General features: G+C 43.2%; 1 protein-coding gene across 6 annotated transcripts in view; it reads left to right on the top strand.

Annotated features, from left to right (window-relative positions):
- The first annotated feature begins 1,230 nt into the window (after positions 1-1,230).
- The window catches only part of ptprub (protein tyrosine phosphatase receptor type Ub), a 157,600-nt gene continuing 136,324 nt past the window's right edge, over positions 1,231-22,506 (top strand). For all 6 annotated transcript variants that reach the window (XM_080040268.1, XM_080040267.1, XM_080040264.1 and 3 more), the window contains exon 1: positions 1,231-1,418. In XM_080040268.1, the coding sequence (XP_079896394.1) occupies positions 1,349-1,418 (70 nt within the window). In that variant the 5' untranslated portion in view covers positions 1,231-1,348. The remainder of the gene's footprint in view (positions 1,419-22,506) is intronic.

Here is a 22,506-nt window from a genome sequence, read left to right as displayed (position 1 = left end):
CAAATATCTAGCATTTGTATGTGTCAACCTCACACTGGCTTTCCAAGTTGTCCCACATGAACATTTTCACATTTAAGTGAACACATTAAATAAAAATCCAATAGTCAGGTTTTCTTTATCAAACATGGCCAGCTGTGGGTAGAGAAGAAAATGTAACCTCATCAAATGCAAATGCAATGCGTGCTACATAATCTATTGAGATATATGCTTGGCACCTGTCATGAAGAGGTGTCTTAGGTATGCTTACCTCCCCACCAAATGTTAACATGTGACTAACCTAAGCTGTAACACAGCAGCTAATATGACAAACACTTCCATTTTTGTCAGTAAAGGTAACATTTAGCTGGAAGTATTAAACCTCATAAATAAATGATGTGATTTTAAAACATACAAATGACAATATCATTACACAAATGTTTAAATTGCAGGTATCGAAGCACAAGCCTGATTAGCAGTGCAAGGGGGCATGTGGCTTATTTAAATAATGAGTATTTCCTCAACCCGTTGTTGTCTGACTGATGTTCCTGCACCAGCGCAGGAGGTAGGTGCATGGTGACAGCTGCTGGAAGCTGGGCAGTGAAGATAAAGTAAAGTCTCATTAAAAGGACGCTAAATGCTTGAAAGAGACCATCACCTTGTCCCCATATACACAAGCCCCTTTTACACAGAGATTGCGGCATATTGACAGATACACACACACACAGACACTTGTTTTTGTCCCCTGGAGATTTGCCATAACTGCGAAATGCCCTAGGCCTACTTCATCTCTTATACAAACTCTTACTCTAACAATAACTAAAACCATGTGTTAATACTAAAATGTATTATGAGGATGAGTGTTTTGTCCCAAACATTTAGGACAAGGCCGTGTTAATGTGACTGTATGAACAGATTTTTTTTTTAAATGCCGTCTTTTCAAAACATGTCCTCACTTCCACATCTGAAAATCGCATTGGTCCCCACAAAGACACAAGTAGCCTACAGGACTTCACATACGCACTGTCTGGAGGTTTAGCTGGGCAGACGTTTGAATAGACTAGCACAGCGTCATTGCTGCACTCGGCCACTTGGAGGCGCCCTGCTCATGCTCTGTGTCCTGTGGAGCAGTTGAGGCTGGGATTCAAGGAAAGTATGCTCGGGAAAGAAATCTCTTCCCTGAACTGTTTACCCTGACGTCAGTTTGCAGAACTAGCTCTGCCCTGTCTCCGAAACTCCACTGTGTGAGAATTGGGGGGAGTGCTAGATGGGTTCGGTTCTACTGGCTACTTTGGGCGCTCGGATCCTCACGGAGTGAATTAAATGAAATGATTTCTCCTGCACATTTAAAGTGGACTAAAGCAGCGACGCGATGAACACCTGCGCCTTCCTGTTGATTTTGACTGTTCAAATCTACGCCGATGGCATCGAGGGGCCAACAGGTAAAGTGCACTTTCGTGTCGATCTCCCGAACGCAGTTGGGGAAGTTTGTTATCATGTGGAATACATTCTACTGAGAGTGAAAGCGGAGCGAGCCTGGTGAAAATGCCTTTAACTTTGTGCCCACTTTTCCCCTCAATACGTTGCTGCGTTTATCTGCGGGCTTGCTGCTGCTTCTAATGAAGTCCTACGAATGTGGCAACGTTCGCATCAACAGAAAAAAGCCTATTTTACAACTTTATAAAACAGACAAATAAGTTTATAATCATGGCAGGCTTCGGAAAAAATATTAGGCTATTTAGTGGCCTAAATTTTATTTGGGAGGAATGTGTCTGTGTGTCCTCCTGGGGAAAGCTCCCATTTCTCGAAACTAGGCATAACCCTCGGCGCTACGCAGCTTCTGCTTTTTTCTTTTTTTTTTCTCCCCACAACCATATTTAAATGTGCCAGGTAGTCTAAAAGGTGCCCTCAAAAGTTAAATATCAGATCATTTCGAGCGACAATTCTCACTTTGAACGGAATTAATGACACTTGACACGACCTTTTAAGCAATTAAATCAATATATTTATGAGCATGCCTCATGATGTCCAAAACCTGGAGCTGCTCCATACTGGCGGTTTTAGTGGTTGCATAGGCTAGTTGTATACAGACTCCTTAAAAAGTTTTACATGTTAATGAGGTTTGATTCATATCAATGCTTATATTGATGACAATTATATCCCTATACAGCCTTCCACTGCAGTGGGAAATAGACTAAGTCATCATCATTCTCAAAGCTGCCTGTTTTTTTCACCTGATGAGCCATTCACGCTTACCTATCAGCTCAAAATTTTCCAAGATGAGGAAAATTGCTTCAAATGTTAAAAAAATGTTTGTTGAAGAAGGCTTTTTAATTCTTAAAAGTCCCTTTATCATTTGTTTTTGTTTTTTATCTCTGTGCAAAACAAGGTGGATTTCATATCCGTTCACATATCTGTTTTTTCTTCATCTGCTTTTATTCACAGTTCTATCAGTCATTCATACAATTTAATCAGAGGCCTGCATTTTGGATTATTCTTTGTTTGAAAGCTCAAATGACTTAGGCCTGCCCGTGTCTGACACACACACACACACACACACACACACACACACACACACACACACACACACACACACACACCTAAACACACACACACACACACACACAATTCAGGCTGCCTCAGCACTGTATAACAATGCAGCACACTGTCACATGCACGTATGAAAAAGAGGCATTGATTATTTTGTCATCACAGGGAAATATGACTTGGTGTTTACCTGTTATTTGGCTATGCATGTGTTTCTCATTGGCAGTGCTTCTGTGTAATGGCAGAATTGTGATAACCTAGTAACGCTCAGTGTAACACATACATGTATAACTCATTTGATAAATAGTGATTGAAGCAGCAACGACAACAACAAACAAACAAAAACAGCCAAACCGTGCAGGCAGAATGTGAATTGTCAAGAGCTGAATGGAGCAGATCATTAGGAGGAATGGGCCGAGACGTATGAAAGATTAAATCACACGCAGGAGGTTATTAATAGAACTGAGTGCAACGACGACGGCTGTGTGAGTTGTGTGTCTTGTTTTTTAGTCGGTGAACTGTAGTGCTGCAACGCAAGCCTCGCCATCTGCGCTCCCACCTTCCCATTAGCGGCTAAATAGTCAACGCTGCTAGTTCTTCCGTGCCTCCTCCTCCCTCTTTGAGACCGATGCCCTTGGCCCGACTCCCTCTGTGCATCTCCACCTGCCTACGCCCTGTAGGAGGAGACATTAAGGAGCATAAATGCAGCCTGGACTCCCACAATCTTCACAGTGTCTCCTTTGATTAACACCCCGCCTGTGTTGCCGGAATTGACGGGAGGGGAGGCCACACCTTAACCTTGAATGCTTAATAACAGTTAAGACTCAGCACTACACCGGGGATTGTCTGCCCTTTTTTTTAGACACAATCTAATCCATATCTTCCACAACTCTTTCTCTCTCATGCTGCCTTCCGCAGAGGCATTCCCTTCAGGGGGGAGGCAAAATTATGAGAGGCTATGAAATATGGAGGCTCTCTGTTGTGCTGGACTGACTGTAGTGATTCTGATAAGAGGGGTGTAGAAAATGGCCACATTTGCATCATATTTTCTCACACACATAAATATGTTATGGAGATGAAAGTCCAGTTGGGCGGGTGCATCAGCTGTAAAGCCCAAGACGACACTTTCCCTCCTCTGTTGTCTCCTACTGGAATGGAATGGATGTTCACTTACCATCTGTTTCCTCTATTAGCAGCAAATGTTGAAAACTGAGTGTTGTAATTATCCGGTGTCTCATGACTTATTTTCCCCAGTTTGATCCAAAGTTGAGGCAGAATATTCTTTTTGCCAATTCCAGTGAATAAGATAACACTCGGATTGAGATGAAAAGGTCTGAGAAGCCCAGACTGTCTAGTTAAAGCATGGCACTGAATGTATACTACTTACTTAAGTAAGCTTGAAGTTTACTCTGCATAAACATCGACAGTTGCTCTGGGAAACATTGTAGGGCCTCCTGCCATTATAGGCATAAATAAACTAGAGCTGCAGTGGTATTGATTTTCAAATGATCTTCTAGTCATTTTGAAATCAGATATGCCAAACCTTGGCTGGTCATTCCACCTTCTTAGATGTGACTGTTTGATGCTTTTCTACGTCGTACCTTAATTGTAAACTGTATATCTTTGTGATCTGGACTGCTGATCAGAGAAAACAAGACATTTGAAGAGCATTCTTCACTAGTTCTGATAACTAGATGGAACCTTTCAAGATATACGAGCATTCACAGGTGCTCTTGCACACTGCAACATGCAGCAAACAGACAGAAGGAAAACACTAAAGAGATTAAACAGGATATAGAGAAGGCTTTACTCTAAATTTGACAAATATTTGTTGTATAAAAAAACTATTGTCTTTCTCTACACTATTTAAGTGTGTTGCTGTAACAATTTCAATCTTTTTTTCTTTTGTCTTTTATATTACCACTGTTGCATTATTCATCAGCGCCCACTTGTCGGTTCTTTAGACTCCATCTGATGTGTTCACTAAAACCCACATCTAAGTGAATTGAAAAGAAGAGCCTGAGCAATGCATTTGTGAATTGTTGTAGTACAAAAAAAATGCAACCATCGTGAGGGAAAATGCTGCCTTGCACCACCAAGTGGAAGTGTTCCCTGCAGGAGTGTGGCCACAATCTATGGTTCTAGTGTGTATGTGTACGTGTGTGTGTGTGTGTGTGATGGGGCTGGGGGTAGGGGTAGTGGGGGGGCGTATTGGGCTTAAATCAGACTCCTGAAAAAGACTGGTTGATTTGCTGGATCACGGGCAGTAATTCAGACAGCAGATGGAAAACTTTGTAACACGAAGGGAGGGGATTGGTAGGGGATGAAAAAGGGGGGATATTTTTTTCGACAGAGATGCTGAGAACGACAGAGTTTTATTCAGATAGATCAGGATGTTTTGTTTTCCGGCTGAGGGCACAGCAGGTCTCCTGCTGGGGCTCGAGTGTGCCGGCCATTATGCCCTCAGCATTTGTATGAGTGATTAAACAAGTGTGCTTATGAGACGAGTCCTCTGCCCTGCGGCGTGCCTCTTCCGATGTCTGTCCGTCTTTCATCTGTTATGTGTGTCTTTGTGAGAGAGGAGAGGAGGATGAAACCATACCCATCTACTATATGTGCTCAAAGAATTCTGCCTTAATGCTAGGTGCCATGATTGGTACGCCTCGTCACAGGGAACACGTGTCCAATCAGGGGGGCCTCTTGTGTCTTTGAGTCGGATTCATTTTTCATTTTCTTGTGATGCATCTCGCAGCCTTGGTATTAGTGCTGTGCAGACATTTATTCACGCTAGACTGCAGCTCACGCACATCTTGGGATTGTTGTGCTTAATTAATCCTGCTACGCTTAGTCTTGTTCTGGTTTTAATTATAACATGTCACTTTGCTTTTTCTAAATCAGTCTTAACTTTTTTTTCTATTCTTTTTTTAATCGTGAAATGCCTCGTGGGTTGGGGCATACTCAGGCAGAGGATTGTTTGCTCTTCAGAAAGGTCAAGTACAGGTTGGGGGAGTCATGTTTCACAAGGCAGAGAAAGAGCAGGTCTTTGCCTGGCTTTGAGAAGAGGGCAATGCCCCGAAACAGGAATCTGCCTGCTTTGTGTCTCCTCTGCCGTTTAGCTCCAGCCCTCCTCCGTGCGGCAGCAATCCCTCATATCAAGTCTCGCCGGCCAATTCTGCAGGCAAACAACATCTGAGAGAACTTACTTTAAGGGAATTATTAAGTACGGGCCCGTAACTTATTGTTATCCTCCACCATACTTATTCTTCCGCCACATTTTCTAGCGCTATCTCCTTCCACCGTTGCACGTAGAAACGCAAACATTTCACAGACCATGCGTCCATACCCCACGGGGTGTGCTATTATAAATTGTTTTGATTTTCCTTAAGGGGGCGCTGTTACTAAGCCCCGACTGAAGAAACTTTGAGAGGCCACGCCCCGCACACCGTAAATCCGATTCACTTGAAATTTCTTACACAGGTGTACGTTAGGGTGCTCTACAAAAAAGCCTCTGGAACCATATAAGTCTGTCTGGGAATATTTTCCGCTAATTAGCATAAACTGAAAAACAGGGTTTTAACCACAAAAGCTTGTCGGGATTAACCCATAGGGGGCGCCACAAATGCGAAATCCCTAATAAAAAAAATTCAATATTTGACAAGCCACACCCCTTTCCCCCTAACTCTGATTTACTTGAAATCTCTTACACATGTACAGCTCATGGTGCTCTACAATAAAGCCTCTTGGACCATAGGGGTCAGCCATGATTATTTTTCTTTGCTAATTTGCATGACCTGAAATCTACCAAATTGTGTACACAGCATTAGGGGACCAACATACACATACATGTGTATAGAGTTTTAGCGAGATAGCTTGAAAAACATGGCCGCCCTTAACGAAAACGTCTTCACAAGACCGGCCATTTTTCTGCAGATTTGCCACGATTGCGACCTTCAATTGGCCACAACTTGGGACTCGAGTTTGGAAAGCGCGCAGCGGCGGTACGTAGAAGCGTTTGAGCCCGGTGGACGGGTGGGGCGCCGCCTATGTGGGGCTGGTGGTCAGCGCCGGGGGGGCCGTACTTTTAAAATCTCTGCGGGATTTTCTAGTTATTATTAATATTCATTGAAAGATGTATTCTGTGTGGTATTCTATGAGTACTTTAGCATATTGATGAAAATGCACTGTATGAATGAATGTGTGTGAATTTGTGATTTTTTTGTGTGTGTGCGTGCATCCATGCGCTTATAATCATCCCTGTTAATAAGCATCTTGTCAGAGCTAGAAAATCATGCACACACGTCATGCCATGCAGGAAGGTCCCAGAGTGCTGAGTGACTCCACTATGAACTCTTCAGGGTTATTGTGAGACCTTCCAGCACCCTGGAAGAGATGCCAAGAGAGTGAGAGATTTACAGTCAGTAGTCTGCCTTGGCCTTGTGCCTCTGCCGCTGCCGGCTTCTCAGCTCCTTCAGCCAGGTGTTATTAATGTGGTATTGATCTTCCAAACTCTGGCAAGTCCATTTTAGTTATATTTGATCCAAGTGGCACCCTGGCTGTGGCCTGCAAGTTTGATGTTGGACCGGGAATTAAGCAGCCAGTCCAGACTTGAATGACGTAAGGGCATACAAGGAGCATTGGCTTGCAGCAGTGGAGTGTTGGAGGCATTGTGTAGAACTGGAGGACAGGAAAAAGTAGAAATCCTCTCAAACATGAAAGCGGGAGCCTCATTTCCATAAGAAGGCTGTATAACAAATAAACACAGGAAATATCCTGTTGAGGTACTGGTCTTAGGTGACAGGACTTTTATATTCATTATCCCTTACAAAAACATGTTTCACCGGAAAAATGTACACTGAAATGTATCATTCAACAAAGATTGTTGTTTTGTGTGCTTGTAGCTTGGATATGAAAGAGAATGATACTGTGTAAAACGCACGCACGCATGCACGCAGGCACGCAGGCAGGCAGGCAGGCAGGCAGGCACGCATCACACACACACACACACACACACACACACACACACACACACACACACACACACACACACACACACACACACACACACACACACACAGAGTGTAATCATCCAACAAACCAAAAAAATAGCAGGGCTGTGAGCTGCAGCCGTTTCTGTCGCTGTGTTTTCCTTCCCCGAGGTAGCAGGCTCCAGACTGCAAAAAGTGGGTCTGCAAGACTGATGCTGCGAGTGCTGCTCCTTATCCTCTACCCAGAGGAAAGCAAGCCTCCTAAGCACTTTATATTTAGCTCACTGGCTGCGTTACAGCTCTTTACCTTTCTCCTGTGTCAACAAAGTTTTCTCCAGGCCCTCTGTTGTGGCGTACTGGCAGTGTGTAACCAATGCTCAGGTCACCGGAGTCAGGGTTCAGGATTAGGCCAGGATTGCAGTGTAGAGATCTGACCTGTTGTCGAGCAGCCTGAGGTGCACTACATATAACACCCCCCTTGTGAAATCTGAACCGCTGACACGCCCCTAAACGTCAAAACACTCTTCAGGACATTGTTTCTCCCTGGTGGTGTTGTAATGGATGCAGGGCTTTAGTCGGTGTCTTCTCTTTAAGGGGATAGGGGTATTTCTGGTCCGACCAGTTCTTTTTTGGGCAAAGAAATATCCTCTGAGAGACCCAGCCACAAACCCCCGAACACTTATCACCCTCATGTATCTTGCACTTATCAAACTGGCACTCTTTCCCATAAACTATACGGGGAAAGTGGAAATTGGAGAGCATTAAAGTCTAACAGAGTGTGGATAATGTCTCGTTGGCTGATTTACTATAACAGGGCATAGCATTTGAGGCCTTCACAGTATGAAGTCTAACTGCAAAGGAGCTGTTAAAAAAATGCCACATCTGCTCAGGTACATCCATGGCTTCTAGGTGTGCTAGCTGTTGAATAGAAGGCATCTTGTACCTTTTTCCATGCAGCACTGTCACATGGCACATCGTTGACACTTGGTTGTGACAGCTGCTGTTGCTGATAGGTTATGGGTAGGTCCATGGCAGCTGTGGTATCGCATGTGCCAGCTGGTGGTAAAATCAGCCAACAAACTGCCTTCTAACCTGTTGGTCACATTTAACATGAAGTGCTTAGTTTACAGTCTTTTTACCAAGCATGTGGTGTTGACTTATCTCGTCGAAATGAATAAGATTTACAAGTAGTTGTTAGACTGGAATTTTGTGGAAAATTCAGGAAATCTGTAGTTGAAGTAAAAACATTAGACTCACTCCAACTGGAATTACAGTGATGTGATACTGTCATACTGTTATCATGTATGTAATCCTTCTATAACTGTACTTTATTCAAATGTTAGAAACAGTGGATATAGTGTTGGAGTGTGTGCTGTTGTAATATGCTCGCAGCACACTGGCTTCTGACCGCCAGCTGGGCTGAAAAGCTTTTGTCAAGTGATAGTAAAGAGAGTTGGAGAACTGTGCCGGCGCTTTGTTCTGATTCAGGTGTTGATGTGAGACGGAACAGAAGCTGAGCCTATTGATTTCTCAAACACAGCCTGTCACAGTCAGCTTATTGTCTTCTTCCTCTTGAAACTCTCCTTTCGATTTTAAATGACCTCCCATCTCAATCCCCCCGCGCTTTGACGCATCGCTATTTCAGCAGTTGCTCCAGGGATAGTGAGTACTCTTTTCATAAAAAGGCATCCATTTCTCTATTGGTTGTTCCACTTTATGTCGTTGTAAGACATTTCGGAGGCAAGAAGTTCAGGTTTTCTGTATTTCCCTTTTGTCACGGTATTCGGTATGCACGGTCATTAGCAGCAGATTAATAGAAAACAATGTATTTTTATCAATGTCTTTTGACAAGTGGTAAGATTGACCTGTGTATTAAAACATAGCTTGAGTCAGTCCTGCTTGGAGACTAATAAAGAGAGGTAGTTATTCTTGTCCAAGAAAATATGTGCCCTTTATCTTTAGACCACTGTGCTATTATAGTGTTTAAATGTACAACATCATTCTCCATAATGCCTGCATATGAATGTTGATGTTCAAGGTCTGTTAATACACACCCAGAGAGATGTATGTCAGGTGAGCTAGCCTTATCAAACCTTCCTCCGCTCTGGCACATTCACTGCCCCTCCAGGGTGCTCCTGGACTGGTGATTGCAAAGCTGAATGTTCTTCTTGAGAGACAGCTCGTCAAACAGTTTTTAAAATACCTCTTTTCTTTGTTCCTCTGCTGGCCGCCTGACATAGCCTGCCCGCTAAAGGGAGGCTGCTAATGGTGAGGTGATTGCCCCAAGAGAAAAGGGGCCTGTGGTCTGATTGAAGTGGGCATCAAACATGACCCAGAGCCACCTCCTGAGGAGCTTTTCAAGTTTCCCTCTACAGTCAGTCAGGCAAAGCACGTATGTATCAGCTAATTTAAATCCATTTGAAAATGCATCCATCCTTGGCTGGCCATCAATGCTAAGCTGGCACAAAAAAAACCCTGACCATTTTGAAAATGATTCCCATGGATGATTCTTTAAACGCTGGTCTCCCATTCTCAAGTGAACAAGGGGAAAAGGGAGCTTTTCATAAACGCTGACACCACCATTGTGATGTGATCTACTGTAAAGCTGGTGGCTCAAGGGGCCTGCAGGCCCAATGGAGGAGATTTCAGAGCTTTTCTGTTGTATTTGGCATTTTGACATGAATGGCAAACTTTTGAGAAGGGCCTGGAAAGACTAATGTGGACGGAAAGCTTTCATGCCATATTCAAATAGCGTGGACCTTCTGCAGCCAAAGGCAGTGCATGGTTTGCGTGTCACATTAGCACAAAACCACAAATATGAAAGAATGTCCAGGGAGCCCACGGGTTTTCGACAACAAAGGGCTTAATTCAAACCCACAAAACATGAGATATTGCTTAGCTATTCTTTGTTTGTGTGTGTGTGTGTGTGTGTGTGTGTGTGTGTGTGTGTGTGTGTGTGTGTGTGTGTGTGTGTGGGCATTTGATCGGGTGTTTGTATGCATGCTGGCGAGCGCCCAGGTGTGTTTTCTGTACAGTAAATGTGGAAGGGGCAGATTAGTGATTGTCCCAGCTGATTATATGTAAATATTTGCTGAACTCCTTTGGCCATTTTGAACTTCCATAAATCATATCCATGTGGATTATTGTGGAGCTTTTGTTTGCTTTGTTGTGCCACAAACATGTTCTGGTGATAAATTCCTTGCACAGCATAGATAAAATAGCCAGGCTTTTGCCATAGAAGTGGGCTTTGGAACCATTCTGTGTTTAGAGAGCAGCTGGAGTACATGGTGTGTCAGGGATCTCGGAGCAGGTCGGCCCTGGCCTTTGTCTGTCCGGACAGCCAGGGTAATTAGGAATCAGCTTAGGCTGGGATTATGGACGGAAAGAGGCTGATCACAGGAGAAAAGGCATTAGGAGAATTTTGGCTAATATGGGTATAACTGTGCTTAGCAGCAGTATCATGTGACAATAAGACGTCTGACAATAGAACTGTGTTGATGCTGAGGGATCTTAGCTATGCACTAATAGGCTTTACAGCAGATAGCTTTGTTTACACTGTGTGCACTCCACCTTCCCGCTTTATCTTTCTTCCTCACACATTCAAACTTTTTCAAATGTTTCTCAACCTAATTAGAAAATGGTAATATTTTGCTGTATTTGCTCCCTGAGGCATTTTATCAGTGTTCAGACGTGTTTGCCTTACCCCAGCACCTTTGAAACGAAACGTGCATGATTGTTCATCTCTCTTGTGATTGCACACACGCATGGCACGCACATTTTCTTGCATTTTTTTCTTTTTCTTTTTGATATTTCTGTGGAATGTAATTAATGTTCTCATTAACTGAGTGAACGAGCTGAACTAAATGCCTGATGCTCCCCGGGCGCTCGTCTGCTTTAGGAAACATTGACGCTGAAATGGACGGCCTGTGTTAGGCATCAGAAACAGATAACGGCAAGATAGCTATTTTCTTGTTAGTACAGCCTTTGATTGCCATCCACATGCAGAGGTAACCTGATGCTTGTAGCCTCTGCACCTCAAGTGGAGCCATTTGTTGCTCTTTACAAAAGAATGTGGAACCAGGCCAGTGAGAATAATAACAACTTAGGCAGCTGGGTTTATCTAAACACAGAAAGGTTACGTGAAATAGCCCAACTAATTTGTCCCATTACACTCATTTAGAGTGAACCTGCGCATATATCCCTGGTACCAGCCGTGCTTGCATTAGAAAGCATTCCTGCATGTGGATAGTTGGCAAAGTTATCAGTGCGTGACGTGTTACAAGAATGCTTTGTTTTGACCTTGTTAAGAGGGGAGCAGCTCAGAATTGTTTTCCACAGTCTTTAAGAGTTAATCCCATCAGAGGGACTGCGCAGCATGGAGAGCCAACTCAGTCATGTCTGAGGTAACGTTGCCAGCAAAAGAGGCAGACAAGAATGTGTTTGTCTGGATAACTTGGTTTTATTCACTCCAGAATGGAAAACTAAATGGAAGAAAACTCCTTCCAAACTACTTGATTTCTTAATTGTTTTTTTTCTGAGCCCGAGTTAAGAGCAGCGTCTGATTCTCTGAGCCTCTACGTGACAGTGAAAGCAGGAGACGACTTTCAATTGGGATTCAGTTGTGGTTTGGGGGGATTCAATGCTGGTCATTATGGCAGAGGAATTAACTAGGTTTTACCTCTCAGAGGAGGGTTCCTCGCTTCACTGGTTGTCGGTCGGCTTGGTTAGGCACATGTGATCCTCGGGGATCGGGCTCATTCAGTGCTTATGCCATGGAACTGAGGATTTATCCCAGTCCAGTGAGTTCCTGTGGCGCCACAGACTCCTGCTGAAGGATTTAAGATTGCTCTGTCCGTCTGTTTTATTCTGCAGAGATTGGGAAGAAAGTTTTTTTTCTTCAGTTGAAATAAATGTTTGTGTCTGCAGCACCTATTGTTGATACGATCTGCTTGAAATGAATAATGTGAGGTGTTGTGGAGACTTATAGAGAAGAAAATGTGGTTTTCACAAGTGGTGGTAACATGGGTGTTGATCTTAGTCCCTCTTTATAAATGATTCATACATTGTAGATGCATTATAGACCAGTTATTAACCATTAATAGCCAAAATGTTAGGGATGCCAAGGTCTAAAAAAGCCCTTATTGCTGCTTTTACAAATCTTAGGAATCAAAGTAAAGGCTTTTTAATGTTAACATGTGATTAATTGAAGGACTTGGGTCAAGCCGCCCTTCTGCAGTGCAACAGTCCTAACAGTCCATTAGAAAGGCTTTCCTGATGATTGAATGAGCTACAAAGGCAAAGCAAGCAAACCGCTAGAAGAGGAATAATACCAGCCATATAGACGAAGCCCACGCTACAAATGTTTGTAGCGTGGGCTTTCCCTGGCTAAACATGGCGCTTAAGCATTACCTATTAAGATACGCCGGCTAAAAAATAAAATAAGTCGATTTAATATTTAAGCACATTTTTAGTGAGTGTAGCTCAACACTTAATGCAGTTGCTTTGCGGTAATCGGTCGCCATCTGTTTGTTTTCCTCAAAGGCTTTTATTGTGAAGCAGCTGCAGAAAGCGTTGAGACTGAATTACCAGAAGACAAACATGTAAAGCATCTGCCTTCTCACAGCTGTTGTCTGCTGCTCTAGTTCTTCTGCCAAATTTAGATATTGTAATGTATTTCATTTAAACTTTTTTTAAGGAAATTCTTGTTCCTAAAAGGCAGTATTGGGCTCAATGTCATTATTGGCTTTGGTCTTGTTTTTAATGAAAAAATAGTATGACATCTCACATATACCATATGATTGAGTTTAGTAAAACTTTTTTCTGTTTTAATAATTTTTTCTAAACATGGCCGTTCTCTAACAATCCTCCATGTTGAGCTGGCACAGGGATTCTTGTCATAACCTGGACATGAATTAAAACTAGATTTCACATCCTTCCCTGTGCAAAGGTGCTCTTCTCTTCTTAATTCATCTGCCTTCACTGCTGCATCCTTCCCTCTTCGTCTCTAACTCAGGCCTGTGTTTCCTGTCCATCTTTGTCCTTGTCCTCCCATCCTTAGGGCTTCTGAGGGATCTACACTATGCTCACTGTTTCTGGGAAGGGCTCAGTATTCCAGGCAGGGTGAGCGTGAGCTCAAAGCAGAACCACCTTTGACTATGTGTGTCTGTCTGCCTCCCCAGGCACTCATTAAACTGGTGTGTGAAGGTGTGTGTTTCTGGAGGCTGTTGGGGGAAACATGCACACATGTGGAGGTTAAAATGCCCCCGATAGAGACATAATTTCCTAGCCTGGGGCAATAGGAGAAGGTAACTTCATTAGCCAGTTCCCACTGTACAGATTAACTCGATTATACTAACCAAGTATCCATGGCGACAATGGTGCAGAGTACAAATGTCACACCTGGAACCAAAATATGTGCATATTTTTTCCATCTTTTACTAGTAGGGGTGTGTGTGTGTGTGTGGTTGCACGTGTAAGTGTGTGTGTGCTATGAGGGGAGGGAGAGAAGGAGTCTCAATTGATACACCAGGGACATTTGGCTGCTCTGTAATTTGCAAAGTGACTCATTTTCAGGTAATGAGCAGGTACCGCTCTAGAAACTCCTTTCTAAAATTTGGTTAATGGAAGTCAAACTCTTGCTTTAATGCATGCCTGTACATGTGCACACGCACACACTCACACGCAAGCATACGCACAAACACATGTGCACACACACACACACTGACACACTTATCTGCTTTTCTTTTTTTCTTTATGTTGATAGACACCCGTCGCCCATTGTCTTACCCTTGTCATTTTTTTTTGTCCTTTGCCTCTAACATTCCTGTCTGACTACCAAAAAGTGTGACTATCAGTTGTTTCCACTTGGACTGTATCTGCAATATCTGTCAACACATATTTTACACGTAACATGCACCATATCACCACTGTGTCATGCATAGTCACACACAGCTGACCTCATTTTTTACTCAGAGGGCAAACCATGTTACCTAATAGATACGTACAGATATGTTTGTGTCCTGTTTGCTCCTGAGGTGCACTTTGGGATGATACAGATTTAACAAGATGAGTTTGTATATTTAACAGGAAGCGGTTGGTTAAAATAATCACCTGCCATATCTTCATGGTCATTTTCGCAGCCTGGATCTTTTTATTAGACTTTATTCACCAGAAAATAGACTTACTGTACGTTTCCTAAGGCCTGTTAGATTAGAACTGTCTAAGCCTTCCCCATGAAGCTGCGTGCCTCAGATTAAACACTTCAAATCTCCTGAGGGGGTTGTCGTGAAGAAGGCCACTTTTCTGGAATAGCCTCGTCTGTTAGCCTGTAATGCATTGCGATTGCTTTGTGTCTGCTGCACTCACCTGTTGAAACAGGAGCTTCTTTTCTCTCTCTCTCTGTGAATCTGTGTATATTCTGCAAATTCTGTATTCTACACACACAATCTGCAATAATGTAGAATTCATGAGAATGGCTTTGGTGCCAGTCCAGACTAAAATGTATTCCTAAGCCCTCTGTCAGATTTTTTTTGGACCAACAAATGCTTTTGAAAAACATGCACACACACGCACACGCACACACACGCACACGCACACGCACACACGCACACACACACACGCACACACACACACACTGACAGGCTCGGGCTTGTCAGCTCCCCAGTCATGTATTCTGGTCAAGGTGAAGCAGGGTGAATAGCGAAGATAGGGGGAGGGGGCAGGTGAAGCTGGAGAAATGCAGACACGTGGAGATGAGAGTAGAGGGAGCCAGGTATGGGAAAGGCAGCTTCAGCTTCTCACATGTCCTGCCGGCCGACGCCCCGTTTGTTGTCAGTTTCAAGCTGAGCGGCCGGATTTAGTGGGATTCTGCTCCGATCAGCCGCTTTGATAAAAAATGTTTTCCAGGAAATGAGGAAAACTGAGCTGACTGCAACCTCTGGCTTTAAGACACAACACTCATGAAAATGAAGTTGTCCTGGCAATGACTACTTGAAGAGTGTTTTGGTTTGTGTGGGCTTATTTCGTCCTTGCCTATAGCTCACTGCTCTGCAAAGACGGCAGTCGTAGCAGATTTTGATGCTGCAGGGTGTATGGGAACATGGACACATGTATGTTTACAAGTGCAGATTATAAATTGCAGGGAAATTGCATCTTTCAAAACTTCCAGTCATCTCTGTAATTATCTTGGCACTGTGTGTGGCACGGGTTTACCAGGGAAGCCACCAGGCACCAATAAAGCAAGACAAAAGGCAGCCACTCAGGTAGATCATTAGTGGTTATATCAACATGAAAGCTCATAACACACCACGGTAGGTTATTATCTCAGCAGAGTCTGCCTTCAGATTGTTTTGGCCTCCAGCGATACGCAAGGGTGGAGAGCTTCCTGTCGCAGGTCCTGTTTTCCGTGCCACCTTTTTCCATTTGACTGTGTGGGAAAATGCTGTTCTCTCTCCGTGGCCTTTGATAAAATTATCCACATCATGAAAAAAGGAATGTTCATGTGTCATTAGAAATGGCTTTTTGTACTGCCTGCAAACAGGGTCATTTTAGCAGAGCGTTTTGTGGAAACACGGAGGGTTTTTGTGCAGCAGATTGAAGCAGAAATGCCAAATGATTTGCTTGCTATGCATTCTGAAATGTGAAAAGTGGATGCTTGTCTTCAAAAAATGTCTTCTTCTTTTTCTGGCATTCTGTACACTTACTTATTATTTGATTAGGGAATTGAATAGCAAGAATGGTAGAATGTGTTTTAATGCATACTGTATAAAGGACCTGTACAGTATTAGCCAATGACACATATGAATGTAATTATAGCCTGACCTAGTTTGCTACACCTGTCCCTAGATGGACCTTTATACAAATACACACAAAATGAACACAACACATATGAAACAAGAGAAAGGACCAGTAAACATACAATACAACTTGGTGTTAAGTACCTTTTAATATCCTTGAAGATATAGTTATTTTCTAGAAATCGTTATAACCAGATGAGACCCTGTATTTATTTGACTTGGCCAAAACAGAAATTTGGTTGTTCTTTTGTCAGCTCAAGTCTATGCATTTCAGAAAATCTACCATACATGTTGTCATATACAGTATAATTTACACCGCAGACTCCTTTCCTCACATTATTTTGGGATGTGCTATGGCATGTTCTCAGCAGCGGCGAGGAACTTTGCATGTCTTTAGCGCCCACGGCACAGAGCGCTAAGAGATGAAAATGTTTCATTTTTCAGTGACACGCTTCACACACAGTTTTCAGAAGCCTCTTAGCAAGAACCACACCCGGCGCTTTTCATATGCATGTGTTTAAAGCGCTGCCGGAGCTGGAAAAGAGGTGCTCGGTGGGCTCAAGCCAGATCCTTTTTCTAGTCTCACTCCGTCTCTCCCACAGTTTATCTTATCCTTCACTCTTTGTTTCCACTCGTGCTGTCTTTCCTTCTCCTCTCCTGCCCGTCCCTCCCCTGTTCTCACTAACACCCTGGATATTTCCGACCCCGTGCTCTGCGGGATCTCATGCTGTTCTGCGTGAATCCTCAAATCAACACCAGCAGCCTGTGTCGTCCCGCAGCAAGGCCACACAGCAGCCAGAGATTGACGGGCTGTGTAGCCGGATGCGTTCTGCCTCACTGCACTTTCTCTGTGTGTCTGAGCGTGTGTGCTTGTAATTTGCAGCATGGAGGGATGGAAGAAGAGAAAGGGAGCAAAATAGAGGAAAACAGAGGCCAGGGAAATTAGCTTTGCGTTGTTTTTTTGCTTTCAAGTTTACATAATGAATGCTTTGTTAAACACAACTGTGTCTACACATAGAATCAGCTCTGATCACAAATGTAAATATTGTCTGGAGGATAAGCATGAAAAACCTCTCAAAGTGCTTTGCAATGGCCTAAACTAAGCTTCCATATTCCTTCATTACTCTGTTGGTTGTGAGTAATTACATTTTAGGTAATGAAAAGCTGAAAACACTCATTACTTTTTTTTGGAGCCATCCAGATGCTTAAGAGTCCTTGTGTGAATTCATCACCAAGGATGTGTTGTGACTGTACCTAATAGTCAAGGTGACCGCTTTTATTGTTTTATCAGTTTATCTGTTCCTTTCTTCTTCCTCCTCCTACTTTTTGATTAACCTGTTTGTTAAAGGGCTTAACCGACAAATGTGATGCGACTTCACTCCATCAACATTTGGGACAGTGCAAATTAAATAATTGTTATGAGTGTGTGTGTGTGTGTGTGTGTGTGTGGAGGGGGGTGGGGGGGGGCGTTACAGTGTGTAGGGGTAACAGTTGTTTTGTCATTCAGAGGCAGGAGGGGCTCCAGAGAAACCGCTGTGATTAGCCTCCGGCCCCTGGGACTATATAGCATCCCTGGACCTGCTCTGTCAGCACCCAACAGGACATTTATCATAAACTCCATCTCAGTCCTGCAACCCCCACACGGCATGCAAGCAAGCCCGTATCGCTATATATTTAATGCATGCCAACACTGAAAGACAAACAGAGTCATAAAGATAATGCATATGTGCGCATGTGGCTAATAAATAATGATAAGGCACATAGGAAGCGATCCCATTGTGGATTTTTTCAGCAAATGCTAACCATATACACACATTTCTATAATGAGATGTGTTGTGCGAAGCTTCCCCAGGTCTCCAGTACCAGCAAGGCGGTTGTATGTTCAGTGACCATAAATGAATATCATACTACTATAATAGCAGGCGAGTCGCACCAGTTGCTCGACAGTTGGTGCGCATCCAGTGCGCATGTGCCAACGCCCAGTGCAGCAGCATGCAGGTATCATACCGGCTGCTACATACCTGCCACAGCAACGGCCCAGATGGACATCGGACATAACGGACATAAAGTTTAACGGACGTGATAACGGACAAAGTTTACATACGGCAGGTTAGAGTTTTACCGGACCTGCCTACATACGGCAGGTTAGAGTTTTACCGGACCTGCCATCGACACTCCCCAGCAGCCGGCCGGGCTTACATGGACCACCCGCCGTCGACACACTCTCCCAGGTAAGACGTCTACACTTTGACAAACTTGCTAAAATACTTCCTAAAATGTGGCCTAATATTACTGTCCTCCCCCGTGCTTTATTACACCGCCGGGCTTTAATTCACCGCCGTCTTCAGGTAGACAATAAACATTTGCAATCTCACTCTCGCACCCCCCTTCTCCCTCTTCCTCTCCCCCACACAAGCCCCTGCTTTAATTCACCGCCGTCTTCAGGTAGACAATAAACTAGGGCTGTCAAGCGATTAAAAAAATTAATCTAATTAATTACAGGCTCTGTGATTAATTAATCTAAATTAATCGCATACTTTTATGACACTTGTATACCTGTTTATAAACAGCTGTATAGCCTACTACAGTTTGTTTATCTCTCTCTCTCTCTCTCGCTCTCCGTCTCTCGTAACTTCTGTCTCCTCCCCTCAGCCAGCTTTATACATGAACTAGCGCCAAATTTTCTCCAAAAAACAAGCAGACTAAATTACGACTTTCCATCTCCCACAACAGACAGCGCTGCACTGCCACCGATGAATCGGCATAGCCTATGATGCCGATTCATTCACCATTTTCTTACTCATAGGCAAAAATATTGACACACACACAAACACACACACACACACGGGGCGGGTGTCCGTTTAAATGCGAGACAGCTAGCAAACAAAATAAGATTGAGAGATAGGCCTACTGTTTTGAACCTAGCCTACATTGTTGCACCCACTAAATCAATAATGCACGGACACTGCGGAGAATAAAGTAAGATGTCTTCCTACCTTCATGCTTATTTGCCCAAAGCATCGCATAAACCGTCCATAGAGCCCTCGAGTCGGCCCCTTTCCCCTGCTTCTCTCTTCACTTTTCTCCCTTTTAACCGCGCGCCCGGGCCGGCAAGCTACAGGTGCAGCTCATATGTCAATGGTGCAGCTCCGCACCACTTTTGCACCGGGTCAAAGGGCATTATAGAAGTGCGATTAATCTGCGTTAATTTTTTTAATCGCGTTAATTTTTCTGTGATTAATTAATCGAAATTAACGCGTTATTTTTGACAGCCCTACAATAAACATTTGCAATCTCGCCGTCGCACCCTCCTTCTACCTCTTCCCCTCCCCCACGTGCTTTATTTCGCTGTAGTTTGTCCCTTGCACCCCCCTTCTCCCTCTTCCCCTCCCCACACAAGACCGTGCTTTATTTCGCTGTAGTTTGTTTTTGCAATCACCCAATTGTTATTAGGCCTACATATTTAGTCGTTGTTACACTTGGCATCTTACAAGCTAGGGATGTGCACGCACGTGTACACGTGTGCACGTATAACCGTTTGGTATATAACTGTTTAGGAAAAATCAATAAACGAAAACCGTTTTTTTTTTTTTTTTTTTAAGTTTGGAAAATTATATTTTTTTTCAAGGAGTGGTGGGTGATGGGAGCTACTGTAGGCTACTAAAGCAGATAACAAAATACATTATTGTGTTTGGTTACAATATTTATTCATTGAACTATTTAACTGCTCCACCTTCAGTTTCACTTTCCTTTTCATCTCCGTCTCAAACAGCTGATCCGAGGGACTCAGTTTAATCAAAGATGATCGCTAGGCAGTTATGATCATGTCGAAGTCAAAAAGCTAAATTATGAAATAAAGGCCTCTCTGCCTCAGTCTATCTGTCTGCCTGACTTTCTCACTGCACAGTCACTCCAACAGCATCGGCAAAAAAATAAATTAAGTCAACCCCCCCACCCCCCATATCAAACTGTTAAACATGTACACAAAACATTTTCAGCCATGTAACCATTACACACCCATTGCATTGACTACATGTAATATACTATTATGGTCCTTTACTTAGCCTACATTGTGTCTGACCAGTGCCTCTCTCTCTCACACACACACCATCTCTCTTTTTTTTATTCAAGTCTACACATTGCCGAAAGTCAGCTTGGAGCTGCTCTTTTTACCTACTGATGCCCTGCCACTAACATGGGAAATATGATTTGAGGTTATTTAATATTTCTCCTTTCATTAACAATTGTGCAAATCTCCTTCCAATGACACAAACATGTTCAACTATTGTTTGTGTCACAGTGGTCCAAATGATGGACAGGGCAGTGGAGTGCCAAGTCGCAGTCGGCCCTAACGGGGGATTCCGGGTATTCCTTCCAAGGATACCGCATCATGACAGGGCCCATGAGTTCTCCTTTACTGTGGTCCGCAGACAGTTCCCCCTTCGCCTGGCATTTGCTGTTACCATCAATAAAGGTGACATAAACTCCATTTTGCATTTCCACGTTTTCACTTTGCAATTTCATTTGATTAGTAATTACCTTAACCCATGTCTTCTGCAGGACAAGGACAGGAAAATGATAGTGTTGGAGTGTTCCTGCCCCAAAGTATGTTCGCGCATGGCCATCTCTACACTGCCTTCAGCAGAGGCAAGCGTGCCAGAGGTGTGAGGGTGTTCGTTGGAGACCACGAGGGCGGCCTGACGGACAACATTGTGTATACAGAACTACTATAAGTCATGATGACACAGTTAAGGCTGCTGGACTGATCATCAGTGTCCTACTCCCTTCCCTCCTGGACATCTACTGAACCCACATCCCCCAAAGCAACCAGCATTGTGGGTGACCTCAGCCACTCCTCACACAGCCTCTGAAGTCTCCTGCCATCTGGGAGAAGGTACCACAGCCTCCATAGGCTCCACCAGCCTGGTAAACAGCATTTTCCACCAGCCTTTCAGGAAGCTCCACTATCTCCCCTCTCTTCCTTCCCTCCCCTCTGCCCCCACAAATTCTTGATTTTTAAACCCCCTCCCATATGCCCCAAAGATTCCTGGACTCTGTACCTATTTATACTCAGTCTGAACATTGAAATACACATATAATGTACACTTTAACTTTCCTCAGTTTACTGCATATTGTACATATTGTAAATAATGTTCATCATATTGCAAATTTTTATTTATTTAATTTGTAATGTGTTATACTGCCTTGCCTTTTGCACTACTTAAAAATGTATTTATTGTATATTTCATCATCTCTTATTTGAACCTTTTGTACTTATTGCCACCTGGTAACTTTCACAACATGTTACTCCAGACTCCTGAACCACGTGCTATAAAATAACTGAACTTTCACTACAGCATCACAGCTAGGTGATATTACCCTGTGAAAATTGTGCAATACAATGTTACCAGTTCACTTATGTGTGGTTGGTCTACTTTATTTTGTGCTTTTATCTCACACTTCATTGTTTGCGTACACTGAGAGGAGTTGCTATATATTCCATTGTACATGTGCGATGACAATAAATGGAATCTTAATCAAACTCGCGCGCGAAAACTCTAGTTTTTATAAATTCTCAAATGAAACAATACAAAATACAGTATATATCCGTTGTTATCTTAAATATGTATGCATTGTTTTTTTTTGTTTTTGTTTTTTCACTGAAAATGGCTGCCTGCTGTGACTGAAAACAACAAAGATTGCAGCTAAAGAGACACGGTAGAGATATTTTTATCAGGAGTTAGTTAATACATATTTGTATTATGAGTGTTTTGTTTCCAGCAGGTTTGTGCTGCGCTATTATTTACTGTAGGTTTTATACAAATATTGATTACTTCAGCTCTAGCTGCCCTTTAGCTGGCTTGAGCACGTATTTGTGCATACGCCTAATGGGCTCTGTGCCAATAGTGTCACTCTTACTAACTAATACAATTTGAATAAAATAAACGAGAGACCAAGAGTGTTTACCAAGCAGTGCTGTAAATTAATCTCATTATCGAGCCCATGCAGACACAGCAGTAATTTATTTAATTATGTCAAGAAACTTTTAATGCAGATTTGATCTGGTGATGTGGAATTAGGGTACAGGGGAACATTCATTTTTTGTGGGGGGGGGGGGGGGGTAATGATGAAGACAAATGGCAAGCTGTAGGCCTACTTTGTCTGCTTAATTGGACCAACATAGCATTATCTACACATGTACA

Source organism: Ammodytes marinus (genome assembly GCF_949987685.1).
Source record: "Ammodytes marinus genome assembly, chromosome: 13".
Classification (NCBI taxonomy): Eukaryota; Metazoa; Chordata; class Actinopteri; order Uranoscopiformes; family Ammodytidae; genus Ammodytes; species Ammodytes marinus.
The sequence above is the reverse complement of the archived record's forward strand: the minus strand, read 5'-3'. Positions and strand labels throughout refer to the sequence as shown.